The sequence below is a fragment of the Bos mutus genome, chromosome 27 (assembly GCF_027580195.1).
Source record: "Bos mutus isolate GX-2022 chromosome 27, NWIPB_WYAK_1.1, whole genome shotgun sequence".
In the NCBI taxonomy this organism is placed as follows: Eukaryota; Metazoa; Chordata; class Mammalia; order Artiodactyla; family Bovidae; genus Bos; species Bos mutus.
Genome location: NC_091643.1, coordinates 30,355,550 through 30,370,583, shown reverse-complemented (window position 1 = coordinate 30,370,583; position 15,034 = coordinate 30,355,550). Strand labels below are relative to the sequence as shown.

Genomic DNA, 15,034 nt, shown 5'->3' with positions numbered 1-15,034 from the left:
TGTGTTTCCTCTGGGATTATCAGCTTCTTTCCCCTATACCCACCCTGCCCCAAAAAACATCCCGTTTGTGATGGGTAAGAGAATTTGTAAAATCACCTAAAATTCTACGCTCTTAAAACCTTTCTTCTCCTCATTGTATCTCAAAGCTAAATAACCTTCACTGGCATGTTTCTAGGATAATCAGGTGTCAGTTACAGTTATTATAAGTAACATCAATTACTGAATTATTAAGTTTTTATGTCCCAGTTCTCTTGAGGAAAAACATAAAATGGCTCAACGGATCTTTAAAAAGCTTTGGTCTTGTAAGCATCTATCTTAAAGAACATCTAAGAAATGCCACTAGCCATGAGTAAACAGCTGCTTGTGATCCACCCATACCTTCTCTTTGCTTCTTTTTCTTGAGGAGTTGAGGGGAGATGTGACCCGCACTGCTTGGAGAATTCTTCCTCATCAGCATATATAGCTGTGCTGTGTAGAGGAGGGTCTACAAGTGATTAAAAAATACATATATATTTAGAAGTCTGGTCGTCTGGGAAGTAATCAAGTTTGTCTCTTTACACTGGCATACAAAGCAACCTATTTACATGGCTAATAAAATCAAAACCAATTGCACAGGCTACTTCTGATCTCACACCTCAATAAGAACAAATGTAAACCGTTTCACCAATACATGCATGGATAGTCATCCTATAACCTTACTGTCCTTATAGATGATACAGAAACTTTTAAATGAGCTAAAAGATAAGCATAAACAGGACGTCTGACATTGCTCCATCATCCTCTGGAGCATCACACGCTACCTGGGAGACACTGCACAAACTCCAAACCCAAGGGCCCGGGGTGCCTGGCCATTCCCCTGACTCTCTCGCCCCACAAAGTGCCTGGCAAAGGCGGGCTCAACACCCGTGGACGACTGGCCCTTTGGGGAGGATCCAGGTCCTCCTGCACATCCCTTCCCTGCTCCTCCCCTCTGCACTGCCAGAGCATGGAGAGAAGCAGGAAAAGTTCACTCGAATCAAGAAACAGGAGAGGAGACCAAACGGCCTTGGTGGGAAGATACAGAAGAGATGCTGAGAAGGATGCTCCTACCTGCTGAGGAAACAGAGGTGACAGGAGAGGCCTCAGCCCTGGGGCTAGGCCTGTGAGAGGCAGGGAGGGAGGGAGGGAGGGAGGGAGGAGGGAACAGCTGCAGGGGTGCCTGGAAAGAGCCAAGCACCCAGTTCACGCTCAGGCTTCACCATGAATGCACAATAAACAGCTGTTTAGATAATGAACAGAGCAACTGCACAATTTTAAAGTTAGTAATATACTTGGTACTGACCTCAAACTAGGGATTGGAAGGACTGATGCTGAAACTGAAGCTTCAATACTTTGGCCACCTGATGTGAAGAGCTGACTCACTGGAAAAGACCCTGATGCTGGGAAAGATTGAAGGCAGGCGGAGAAGACAGCAGCAGAGGATGAGACGGTTGGATGGCATCACTGACTCGATGGCCATGAGTCTGAGCAAGCTCCAGAAGATAGGGAAGGGAAGGACAGGGAAGCCTGGCGTGCTGCAGTCTAGGGGGAGCTCAGAGTCAGTAGGACATGACTGAGTGACAGAACAACAACTAAGAAAAGGATTTACTTACTTTAAAACTACTGGGAATAACAAGGGAAAAAAAAGAAAACTAGACCAATTTTTGAATCTCCATATATAACCAGTCACATGAGCTGGACTCTTACCTCTCAACAATAAAAAGATAAATAACCTGATTTCAAAATGAACGAAGGATGTGAACAGACACTGCTTCAAAGAAGATACAAGAGTACCTCGTTTTACTGCACTCTGCTTCACGGCGCTTCGCAGACACTGCACTGTTTACAAATGAAGGTCTGTGGCAACGCTGCACTGTCCGGTGGTGATTAGGTCAGTTAGGGTTGCCACAGACCTCACCGAAGCCCCCGATAACCCCTAACAAGCTTCAGGACTCCCGATTAAGCAAAGACGGCCACTCCAGTGAACACCCTCAGTTCAGTTCAGTCGCTCAGTCGTGTCCGATTCTTTGCGACCCCGTGAATAGCAGCACGCCAGGCCTCCCTGTCCATCACCAACTCCCAGAGTTTACCCAAACTCATGTCCATCGAGTCAGTCATGCCATCCAGCCATCTCATCCTCTGTCGTCCCCTTCTCCTCCTGCCCCCAATCCCTCCCAGCATCAGAGTCTTTTCCAGTGAGTCAACTCTTCGCATGAGGTGGCCAAAGTACTGGAGATTCAGCTTCAGCATCAGTCCTTCCAATGAACCCTAGAGCGCCCCCAAAAATAACACTACCATTCCAGCAAGAATTTTGTCTTGAGGCTATAAAAATTGGCTATTAACTCATGAAGATGGTTGGCTTTCCCTGGTCTGTCAGGAGGTCAGTCCACTGTGCTCTCAATGTCAATATTACCTCTGCTCTTTGTTCTTAATAAACCCACTCCCTTCTGAAATGTTCTATATCTGGAAATTCTTTTCAAACACGCACTCATATTGCCTCAACACTAACTACACTAAAGCCTTTGTGTGGATCACAACAAACGGAAAATTCTGAAAGAGATACAAATACCAGACCACCTGACCTGCCTCCTTAGAAACTTGTATCCAGGTCAAGAAGCAACAGTTAGAACCAGACGTGGAACAACAGACTGGTTCAAAATTGGGAAAGGAGTTACATCAATGCTGTATACTGTCACCCTGCTTATTTAACTTATATGCAGAGTACATCATCTGAAATGTGAGGCTGGAAGAAGCACAAGCTGGAATCAAGACTGCCAGGAGAAATATCAATAACCTCAGATATGCAGATGACACCAGCCTTATGGCAGAAAAGCCTCTAGATGAATGTGTAAGAGGAGAGTGAAAAAGTTGGCTTAAAGCTCAATATTCAGAAAACGAAGATCATGGCATCTGGTCCCATCACTTCATGGGAAATAGATGGGGAAACAGAGGAAACAGTGTCAGACTTTATTTTGGGGGGCTCCAAAATCACTGCAGATGATGACTGCAGCCATGAAATTAAAAGACGCTTGCTCCTTGGAAGAAAAGTTATGACCAACCTAGATAGCATATTCAAAAGCAGAGACATTACGTTGCCAACAAAGGTCCGTCTAGTCAAGGCTATGGTTTTTCCTGTGGCCATATATGGATGTGAGAGTTGGACTGTGAAGAAGGCTGAGCGCTGAAGAATTGATGCTTTTAACTGTGGTGTTGGAGAAGACTCTTGAGAGTCCCTTGGACTGCAAGGAGATCCAACCAGTCCATTCTGAAAGAGATCAGCCCTGGGTGTTCTTTGGAAGGAATGATGCTGAAGCTGAAACTCCAGTACTTTGGCCACCTCATGCGAAGAGTTGACTCATTGGAAAAGACTCTGACGCTAGGAGGGATTGGGGGCAGGAGGAGAAGGGGACGACAGAGGATGAGATGTCTGGATGGCATCACCGACTTGATGGACATGAGTTTGAGTGAACTCCGGGAGTTGGAGATGGACAGGGAGGCCTGGCATGCTGTGATTCATGGGGTCGCAAAGAGTCAGACACGACTAAGAGACTGATCTGATCTGATAGCAATAATTATGTTTTGAACATTTGTTTAAAACACTCTGCAAATTTTGGAAAATTGAAACTAAATTAAGTTCAACGACAGGAATTCATTGAAAATCCAGGCCTTTTCAAATAAGATAAAATATTGGGAATATTAATTTATACACAGGCCCAAATTTACCAACTTTTGTCTTCTTGTGAGAGAAAAACTAAAGATGTTTTGTGCCACCTTGAGATGTCCTTCACCAACCTATGGAATGCTAACGTAGAAGACAGTTCATGGCTGCTTAAGGAAAACAGGATGTGTGTTTTCAGAAAAGACGGTATGAGAAATGGAAATGCATATTGTTGAAAGGGGAAAAGGTGCCTTTGCCCTGGAACTGGCTATTTCTGAATGGGGAAAGAATACGGGACAAAATATGGCTACAGAAAGTAGTGAATGCTTGTAAAAGAGGAACACTGATAAAGGAATTTTGTATGTGGTCAAAATTTTCTCAAGTTGGATTAAATGAGATAAACACATTTTATTAAGAATAGGTTGATGTGAGACTGGATTTGGTTTTTCTTTCATAAGGGAACAAGGTTTTGCTGGAATACGCCTTTTGATATCAGATCATGTGAGTTCCTATGCCCTTAAGGGATCGGTATTTATTTTTGAAGAATTTTTTCACCTAAGCTCAACAAGTCATTGTTTGACTCTATGATTCTATCTGGGTGTTTTAAAACTTTTTGAGAGGCTTCCCTGGTGGCTCAGTGGAAAAGCAACAGCCTGCAATGCAGGGGATCCCAGTCCCATCCCCGATCCTGGTTGGGGAGGATCCCACGTGCCATGGAGCAACTAGTCCGCGCGCCACAGTGCTGAGCCTGTGCTCCAGAGCCCAGGAGCCACAACCACTGAGCCACGCTCTCAGAGCCCGTGCTCCGAAATGAGGGGAGGCACCACAATGAGAAGTCCGCACACGGCAATGAGAGGAGCCCCTGCCCGCTGCAAGCAGAGAAAGCCTGCCGCAGCAACAAAGACCCAGCACCGCCAAAAATAAAATTAAACACCATTTAAAAAAAAAAAAAAAACTTTGAGATTTTTGACAGACTCCCCAAATATCAAAATTGAACTAAAGTTCTTTTGACCTAAAGATACTTTGGGGTGCTTCAAAGGGTCCCTGGAGCACCCCAAAGAAAGATCCTAAACTAACTGGGTTCATTTGGTATGTTAAATTACGTGGGAAACATTGTCTAAATTCAATGTTGCCTGCATCAGATAGAATCATTACCCTCTCCCGATTTTCCTGAAGTCATCCAACAGACAGAAGAAAGGGTCTGCGTTCTTCTGCTGTCTAGTCTCTCACCTTACTCCAGGTCCAAACAACCCCCTGTGGGAATACTCCCACCTCCAGGCCCTCCTTGTCTAACACCCATGGCCTTTTCCACTGCATCCAACCTCAATTTCCATCGGAGAGGCCCTGCAAGTCCCCCAGGAGTTCACTCTGCACCTCCAGGACGTCCTTCACTCCTCCACTTGCCAGCACTCACACAGTGACAGGCTAACTACCGGGCTGGCCACTTGCAAGCAGCCCAGATCCTAGGTTTTACAGATGCTCCCCATCAAGGAGTACACTCCAACACAGGGAAAACTGTCACAGGACACGAGCTTCATGGACAACAGATCCCCAAGTGGAGTCCGGCCAACACACTGCACTGCTTCAAATGGCCCCTACAGGCGCCCCTCACTGGAGGGCCTGGGTTGACCAGAGATGTCAGGTTACGAATGAAAGGGAGCAGAGACTCTCAAAATCCCATAAGATGAGAAAGGAATTCAGAAGACACTCCAACTTCCCTCCTACAAAAACCTCCAAAGGACTGTCTCCAGGACTCTGGACTTCAATTCTAGAAGCGCTCTTGGTTGCAGGTTACTCAACATGGCAGGATCCTCTTCTAAGCCATAAGAAACATCTGGAACGCATACTCAGTAGTAGTAGTGTTAGTCGCTCAGTCGTAGCCACCTCTTTGCAACACCATGGACTATAGCCCTCCAGACTCCTCTGTCCATGGCATTCTCCAGGCAGGCATACTGGAGTGGGTTGCCATTCCCTTCTCCAGGGGATCTTCCCAACCCAGGGATTGAACCCAGGTCTTCTGCATTGCAGGCAGATGCTTTAACCTCTAAGCTACCAGGGATCCCCTTTAACCTTCCCCAATTTTCAGAGGTGAAACAAAGGCTCCTCTGCTTCCCCAGAGCCACCAAGTTTCCAGATCCCTATGACCAATCCCAAACTCCACGTTCCTATGTCTCATACACCCTTCATCACCCTGAAGGGAGACTGACTGCCCCTAGGGTAAACTCACAGTGGACTTCCTATCAACCAGGATCAGAGAAAATATGCTTTTGAAGGGAAGTGACAAGCAGTGAAGGGACAGTCCGAGAACACGCGCCATCCTCTTGAACTGATTTAGTCCAATGCTAAGACTGGGCCGGTAATACTGAAGACAACAGTCAGTTTGTTGCAGGGTTTCAGGCCCTAACTCTGGCCTTTGACTGGGAGGATGTCCAAACAGTCCTACTAGAATACTTGCTCTGGACCTGAGGAAAAGCAGAGCATGTGGGCAGCAGTCCAGTGGCATAGTACCAGCTTGACCAACCCGAACATTTTGTTATGGATGGAGATGCGGTCCAAAGTCAGGAGCCCCACTGGTATTGTGAATCCAGGGATGGGACAGAAGCCGTGAAACACGTGATCCATTGTGTTATTTGAAGGGATGAAAAAACCTATCAAAAATGCAATTAACTATGAAAGGATTCAAGGAGTGACCCAAGAAGAAAAAGAAAATCCAGCCTTCTTTCAGGGACCACTTGTGGAGGCTTCTGGAAAACTGATTAACATTGAACTCTCCAATCCCAAGGGCAAATCCCAGCTATGACAACATTTGATCAATCAGTCTGCCCTTGATACTACACAGAAACTCCAGAAGGCACAATTACGCAACAAACCCTGATGACCCAGCTCCTAGAGGTGGCCTTTGGGTATTTAATAATGGAGTTCAAGCTGAGTAGGAGAGAGAGCCCAACATGAGGAAGACAGGCCAGGGCTCAAGCTAAACTGATGGGGGGATTTTGGGGGCTCGCTCTGAGATGTCTATCTGCATCGAGGGGCTCTGGGTAGTTCCTGACATGACAGGTAAGAGGATGGATTTTTAATTGATACGTGAGCCACTTACTTCTTCCTGATTTTTCAAGCGGGGCCTCTTTCCTCCAAAAGCTGCCCAGTGACTGCTGTTGATGGAAAGTCTCTCATCCATTACCTCACTGGGCTTCTCCCGGGCCAATCTGAAGTGTCTGATGTCACCTGCCTTTCTGGTTGTCCCTCAGTGTACTAACAGAGAGGGGACCTTCTGGGTTCTCCTAGGAGCAGTGAACAATTAGGATACCTCGAACAGCCCCATATTTTGACTCTGACTACAGGAGGCCAATGAAAAGAGCAAGGTCCTATTCCCAGCCATATTCTACAAGGAGTGAACCTGCATTTTGGGAACAATGCGTACCCAGGAGGGCCCTCAATGCCCAATCTGAAAGAATCAGCCTTAAGCCAGAAGCCACTGTCCCTAACAAGAGACAATATCCCATGAAACTAGAAACAAAGAAAGGTTTACAACTCCTCATCCATAAATTCTTACATGGCCTCTCGGTGCCATGCCAGTCTCTATGCAATACTTCTATTTTCCAGTAATTAAACCAACTGGGGAAAGTAGAGTGGTACAAGACCTCAGAGCAGGAAATGATGCTGTGGGCCCTATTCACCCACTATGGCCAATACTTATAAAACATTAGCCCAATTCCTGAGGATGCTAAATGGTTTACTGAGCTCAACCTCAAGATCCCTTTTCTTGCATCCAAGCCTATCCCCCCTCACAACTGTTTGACTTCCACTCAGGCCAAATACGGAGAAGGCAATGGCACCCCACTCCAGTACTCTTGCCTGGAAAATCCCATGGACAGAGGAGCCTGGTAGGCTGCAGTCCATGGGGCTGCGAAGAGTTGGACACGACTGAGCGACTTCACTTTCACTTTTATGCATTGGAGAAGGAAATGGCAACCCACTCCAGTGTTCTTGCCTGGAGAATCCCAGGGACAGGGGAGCCTGGTGGGCTTCCGCCTATGGGGTCGCACAGAGTCGGACACGACTGAAGCAACTTAGCAGCAGCAGGCCAAACAGCAATAATACACTTGGACACTATTGTCTCAGGGGTTTCAGGACAGCCCACACTCGATCTCCCAGGCCCTAAGGACGTAACTATGGGAGACACACGTAAAAGAACGGGCTGTTCTACGGTCTGTACACGACATATTAATATGCACCTCCCCGGGGGCTCTCAGATCAAAGCACCACTTAGATCAAAGCCATGATGTCCCTGGGGCTACAGAGCCTCTCAAAAGCATGACAAATCCCCAAGCAATGAATTAAATATCTAGTATATACTATAAACCCCAGGAATAGACAATTATCTCCATATAAAAAACAAGCTATATTTGGACCTAAGTACTGCAAAGATCTGCCTGCAATGCAGCAGACATGAGTTTAATTGATTAGTCAGGAAGATCCCATGGAGAGGGAAATGGTAACCCACTCCGAAATTTTTGCCTGGGAACTCTCCAGGGCAGAGAAGCCTGGCGAGCTGCAGCCTACCAGGTCTCAAAAGAGTTGAACACAACGACTAAACATCTCTGTTACTGAGGAAACCAAAGTTGAAAAAGACACGTGTACCCAATGTTCACTGCAGCACCATTCACAATAGCTAGAACATGGAAGCAACATAGATGTCCATGGACAGATGAATGGATAAAAGGCTACAGCTGCTGGCTCAACAGTAAAGAATCAGCCTGCAATGCAGGAGACGCAGGTTTGATCCCTTAGTCAGGAAGATGCCCTGGAGGAGGGCATGGCAACCCACTCTAGCATTCTTGCCTAGAGAATCCCATGGACAGAGGAGCCTGGCAGGTTTCAGTCCATAGAGTTGGACATGACTGAAGAGACTAACCAGCAGCCACAGCAGTATACACAATGGAATATTCAGTTCAGTCCCTCAGTCGTGTCCAATTCTTTGCAACCCCATGGATTGCAGCACACCAGGCTTCCCTGTCCTTCACCAACTCCCAGAGCTTGCTCAAACTCATGTCCATTGAGTCGGTAAAGCCATCCAACCATATCATCCTCTGTTGTCCCCTTCTCCTCCTGCCTTCAAACTTTCCCAGAATCAGGGTCTTTGCTAATGAGTAAGTTCTTTGCATCAGGTGGCCAAAGTACTGGAGTTTCAGCTTCAGCATCAGTCCTTCCAATGAATATTCAGGACTAATTTCCTTTAGGATGGACTGGTTGCATCTCCTTGCAGTCCAAGGGACTCTCACGAGTCTTCTCCAACACTACAGTTCAAAAGCATCAATTCTTCGACACTCAGCTTTCTCTATGGTCCAACTTTCACATCGATACATGACTACTGGAAAAACCATAGCTTTTGACTAGATGGACCTTTGTCGGAAAAGTAATATCTCTGCTTTTCAATACACGTCTAGGTTTGTGATAGCTTTTCTTCCAAGGAACAAGCGTCTTTTAATTTCATGGCTGCAGTCACCATCTGCAGTGATTTTGGAGCCCAGAAAAATAAAGTCTGTCATTGTTTCCCCATCTATTTGCCATATGTGATGGGACCGGATGCCATGATCTAAGTTTTCTGAATGCTGAGTTTTAAGCCAGCTTTTTCACTCTCCTTTCACAATGGAAAGGAGAAATTTGGAAAGTAATATTTCACAATGGAATATTACTCAGCCATAAAAAGGAACACATTTGAGTCAGTTCTAATGAGGTGGCTGAACCTAGAGCCTATTATACAAAGTAAAGTAAGTCAGAAAGAGAAAAACAAATACTGTACACTAACATATATATATGGAATCTAGAAAGATGGTACTGATGAAATTATTTGCAGGGCAGCAATGGAGAAACAGATACAGAGCACAGACTTATGGACACGGGGTGAGGGGGAAGGAGAAGGTGAGATATATGGAGAGAGCAACATGGAAACTTAACATCACCATTTGTAAAACAGATAGCCTATGGGAATTTGCTGTATGGCTCAGGAAACTCAAATAGGGGCTCTGTATCAACCTAGAGGGGTGGGATGGGGAGAGAGATGGGAGGGAGGTTCAAAAGTGAGGGGACATATGTATACCTATGTTTGATTGATGATGTTTGGCAGAAACCAACACAATTCTGTAAAGCAATTATCCTTCAATTAAAAATAAATTAAAAAAAAAAGACACATCTCTACCTTTTTGCACATGATAGGATTTTGTAGAGTTTGGATTCCAAAATTTGGGCCAATGGCTAAGCCTCTGTATCAAGTGACTAATGCTCAGATATAGAACCATTACTTTAGAATGAGGAATAAGAAAAGGCTTCACATGATTATACAACCAGACCCTCACCAGAGCCCCTGCTCCCGGTCACTCCAATCTGAAAGCGCCATTCATCCTGTATGTGGCTGAAAAGCACGGCACTGCTCTGGGGTTCTTACACAGAAGCTGGAGAAGATTCTGAGCCTATTGGGCATTTTTCCAAACAGCTAGATCTCATGGCCCAAGGTTGGCCTGGCTGTCTCCAGGCAGTAGCCGCCATCGATTAGTGGAAGAAGCTAACAAGATTACTTTTGGACAGCAGCAGCAGTCCAGTCCCGTCATCAAGTACAGGGATTCAGGAGATTACAGGTCACTACTGGCTAACTGAAGGCCGTCTTACTAATACCACGCTGTGATCCTTAAATCATGAGAACTAACCTACAAAACTTTCCATACCCTCAACTTGGCTATGCTTAAGCCTGATGAGAGCCCACAGCTAGCAGACTCTTGCCTCAGAACCCTTGACCAGGTTTATTCCTGTAGGCCTAATCTAAGAGACCAAGCTACAGGAAACCAAGGACGAATGGTTTCCTGCCAGCAGCAGCTTTATTAAGGACGGAGTCAGGAGGGCAGGGGACACTACCGTGAGTGCTGAGTGTCCAAGAAGCAAAACCTTTCCTGGCCTACACTCCAGCCCAGAAGACTGAACCGACAGCTCTCACCTGAGCCTTAACCCTAGAGAAAGGATAAATTATAAATATATACACAGGCTCATGCTTTACATGCTAGTGGAGCTATCAGGAAAAAAAAAAGAAAGAACTTTCAAATACAAGAAATTCTTCTATAAAGTATGAGGCTGAGACTTTGCATTTGATAGAAGCAGCTCAAAAACCAAAATACGCAGCAGTCATTCACTGCCACAAGCATCAAAGGGAATTTCTCAAATTATCCAAGGAAGCAACTGGGCAGATTGGGATGCAAAGAAAGCAGCCCTGATGCCCGTAACAGAAATGGCATTGTTCCCAGCCCTTGCCCCTTCTACCACTACACTCAAGATACTCAATTTCCAAAGAGACCTGGCAACAAGACCAAGGGGGGACAAAGGGTACAGTTGAGCGCAATTGTGCGATAGTTTGAACAGTCTTTGGCATTTCCTTCTGGACTGGAATGAAAACTGACCCTTTCCAGTACTGTGGCCTAAATTTGCTGGCATATTGAGTGCAGCACTTTTATAGCATCATCTTTTAGGATTTGAAATAGCTCAGCTGGAATTCCATCACCTCCACTAGCTTTGTTCATAGTGATGCTTCCTAAGGTCCATTTGAATTCACACTCCAGGATGTATGTCTCTAGATGAGTGATCACACCATTGTGGTTTCATTAAGACCTTTTCTGTACAGTTCCTCTGTGTATTCTTGCCACCTATTCTTAGTATCTTCTGCTTCTGTTAGGTCCATGCCATTTCTGTCCTTTATCGTGCCCATCTTTGCATGAAATATTCCCTTGGTATCTCCAATTTACTTGAAGAGATCTTTAGTCTTACCCATTCTATTGTTTTCCTCTATTTCTTTGCATTGTTCACTTAAGAAGGCTTTCTTATATTTCCCTGCTATTTTTTGGAACTCTCCATTCAGATGGGTATATCTTTCCTTTTATCCTTTGCCTTTCACTTCTCTTTTCTCAGCTATTTGTGAAGACTTCTCAGACAACCATTTTGCCTTGCTGTGTTTCTTTTTCTTGGGGACGGTTTTGGTCATGGCCTCCTGTACAGTGTTATGAACTTTCACCCATAGATCTTCAGGCATTCTATCAGATCTAATCCCTTGAATCTATTTGTCACTTCCACTGTATAATCATAAGGGATCTGATTTAGGTCATACCTGAATGGCCTAGTGGTTTTCCTTACTTTCTTTAAGTCTGAATTTGGCAATAAGGAGTTCATGATCTGAGCCCAAAGAAGGGCAATGCCAAAGCATGTTCAAACTGCAGCACAACAGGGCTCATTTCACCCGCTAGCAAAGTAATGCTCAAAATCCTTCAAGCTAGGCTTCAACAATACATGAACCAAGAACTTCCAGGTGTACAAGCTGGATTTAGAAAAGGCAGAGGAGCCAGAGATCAAATTGCCAATATTTGCTGGATCAAAGAAAAAACAAGGGAATTCCAGAAAAACATCTACTTCCGCTTCATAGACTATGACAATGCCTTTGAATGTGTGGATCACAACTGTGGAAAAATATTAAAGAGATGGGAATACCAGACCACCTTACCTGTTTCCTGAGAAACCTGTATACAGATCAAGAAGCAACAGTTAGAACCGGACATGGAATAATGAACTGGTTCAAAGCTGGGAAAGGAGTACATCAAGGCTGTATATTATCACCCTACTTATTTAACTTATATGCAGAGTACATCATGCAAAGTGACAGGCTGGATGAAGCACAAGCTGGAATCAAGACTGCTGGGAGAAATATCAATAATTTCAGATATGCAGATGACACCACCCTAATGGCAAAAAGCAAAGAGGAACTAAAGAGCCACTGATAAAGGTGAAAGAGAGTGAAAAAGCTGGCTTAAAACTCAGCATTCAAAAACTAAGATAATGGCATCTGGTCCCATCACTTCATGGCAAATAGATGGGTAAACAATGGAAACAGGGACAGACTATTTTCTTAGGCTCCAAAATCACTGCAGATGGTGACTGCAGCCATGAAATTAAAAGACACCTGCTCCTTGGAAGAAAAGCTATGACCAACCTAGAAAGCATATTAAAAAGCAGAGATATCACTTTGCAGATAAATGTCTCCAAAGTTATGGTTTTTCCAGAAATCATGTATGGATGTGAGAGCTTGACCATAAAGAAGGCTGAGCCCTGAAGAACTGATGCTTTTGAACTGCGGTGTCTTGAGAGTCCCGTGGACTGCAAGGAGATCAAACCATTCAATTCTAAAGGAAATCAACCCTAAATATTCATTGGAAGGAAGCTAAAGAAGCTCCAGTACTTTGGCCACCTGATGCTAAGAGCAGACTCATTGGAAAAGACCCTGATGATGGGAAAGATTGAAGGAAGGAGGAGAAAGACCCTGATGATGGGAAAGATTGAAGGAAGGAGGAGAAGGGGACGACAGAGGATGAGATGGTTGGATGGCATCACTGACTCAATGGACTTGAGTTTGAGCAAGCTCTGGGAGATGGTGAAGGACAGGGAAGCCTGGCATGCTGCAGTCTACAGGGTCACAAAGAGTTGGACACGACTGAGCAACTGAACAACATCACTTCATGCTGGTCAGAGTGGCCACCATCAAAAAATCTACAAAGAATACATGCTGGAGAGGATGTGGAGAAAATGAAACAATCCTACACTGCTGATGGGACTGTAAATTGATACAGGGACTCTGGAGAATGGTATGTAGATTTCCTTAAAAACAAAGAAAAATCTACCATATGACCCAGTAATCCTACTTCTGGGCATATATACTGAGAAAACCATAATTCAGAAGGCCACATGTACACCAATGTTCACTGCAGCACTATTTACAATGGACAGGACAAGAAAGCAACCTAGATGTCCACTGACAGATGAGTGGATAAAGAAGGTGTAGTATATATACACAACACAGTATTATTCAACCATCAAAAGCAACGAATTTGAGTCCGTTACAAGCGAGGTGGATGAACCTAGACCCTGTGAAGGAAGTCAGAAAAACAAACAGGTATTACAGCAGAAACTAACACTACATTGTAAAGCAATTACAATCCAATTAAAAATAAATTAAAAAAAAATAAAGAAACATACAGGAATGATCATCACAGTGTTGTTCCACAAAACCAAAAAACAATTATTTTCAAGATTAGTTTGCATGACTAATGTGCGGCATCATCATACAATGTAGCAACTCACACCAATGGAAATGAACAAACCACTACTATCTATAGCTGTTTAGGGGCTTCCCTGGTAGGTAGTTGTCAAAGAATCCACCTGCAACGCAAGAGACCCTGGTTCGATTCTTGGGTCGGGAAGATCCGCTGGAGAAGGGTTAGGCTACCCACTCCAGTATTCATAGGCTTCCCTTGTAGTTCAGCTGGTAAAGAATCCGCCTGCGATGTGGGAGACCTGGGTTCAATCCCTGGGTTGGGAAGATCCCCTGGACAAGAGGCTACCCACTCCAGTGTTCTGGCCTGGAGAATTCCATGGACCGTGTAGTCCATGGGGTCCCAAAAAGTGGGACAGGACTGAGCGACTTTCGCTTTTACTTTTCAGAGCTGTTTAGATGATTTCACAAAAGGAAATAAGTGAGCAAGAGAGCCAGAAAAGAGAATATACAATGTATGAGAGCATTTATATAAAGTTCAAAAACAGGCAAAACTAAAACAAAATGTTAGAAAGATGATAGGGGTCACTTTACATCCAGAAAGAGGGAAGAGTGCTTCCATCCTGGTGGCAACATTCTGCTTCTGCATCTGGGAGGTGACACCTAGGTGAGTGTTTTCTAGTAACTTCCTGGGCAGAATGCTAAGAGAAGTCAGTCAGACGAGAAAGACAGATACTGTGTGATATCACTTATGTGTGAAACGCAAAAATACAACAAACTAGTGAATATAACGAAAAGCAGCAGACTCCCAGATACAGAGAAAAAACCAGTGGTCACCAGTGGGGAGGGGAGAGAAGGGCAGTACAGGAGAGGATGAGAGGTGCAGACCACTGGGTGTGACTGGGCTCAGATGTCCTGTACAACACTGAGAATACAGCCAAGATTTTATAGTAACTGTAAATGGAAAGCAAGCCTTAAAACTGTGTAAAAAATTTTTTTAATTAAAAATAAATTTTGAAAAAAAAGAAAATGAGGCCTATCCAAACCATGGATTATTGACCTGTAAGAATTTTTAGGAATAAAATACTGATATTTACTACCATGTAGATGAACCTTAAAACTACTACCCTAAATAAAAGAAGCCAGTCACAAATGACCACATACCTCGTGTAAGAAGCTATTTAAATGTTCAGAACAGACAGATTCACGGAGACAAGAAACAGGTTCATGGTTGCCAAAGGGCTCCAGAGAAATTACTAGTGGACGTGGAGTTTCTTTCT

General features: G+C 44.5%; 1 protein-coding gene across 3 annotated transcripts in view; it reads right to left on the bottom strand.

Moving 5' to 3' along the window:
• Positions 1–15,034, bottom strand: part of CENPU (centromere protein U) — a 45,763-nt gene that overhangs the window by 23,437 nt on the left and 7,292 nt on the right. For all 3 annotated transcript variants that reach the window (XM_005906553.2, XM_070364074.1, XM_070364075.1), the window contains one exon: positions 379–484. In XM_005906553.2, coding sequence (XP_005906615.2) covers positions 379–484 — 106 coding nt within the window. The remainder of the gene's footprint in view (positions 1–378; positions 485–15,034) is intronic.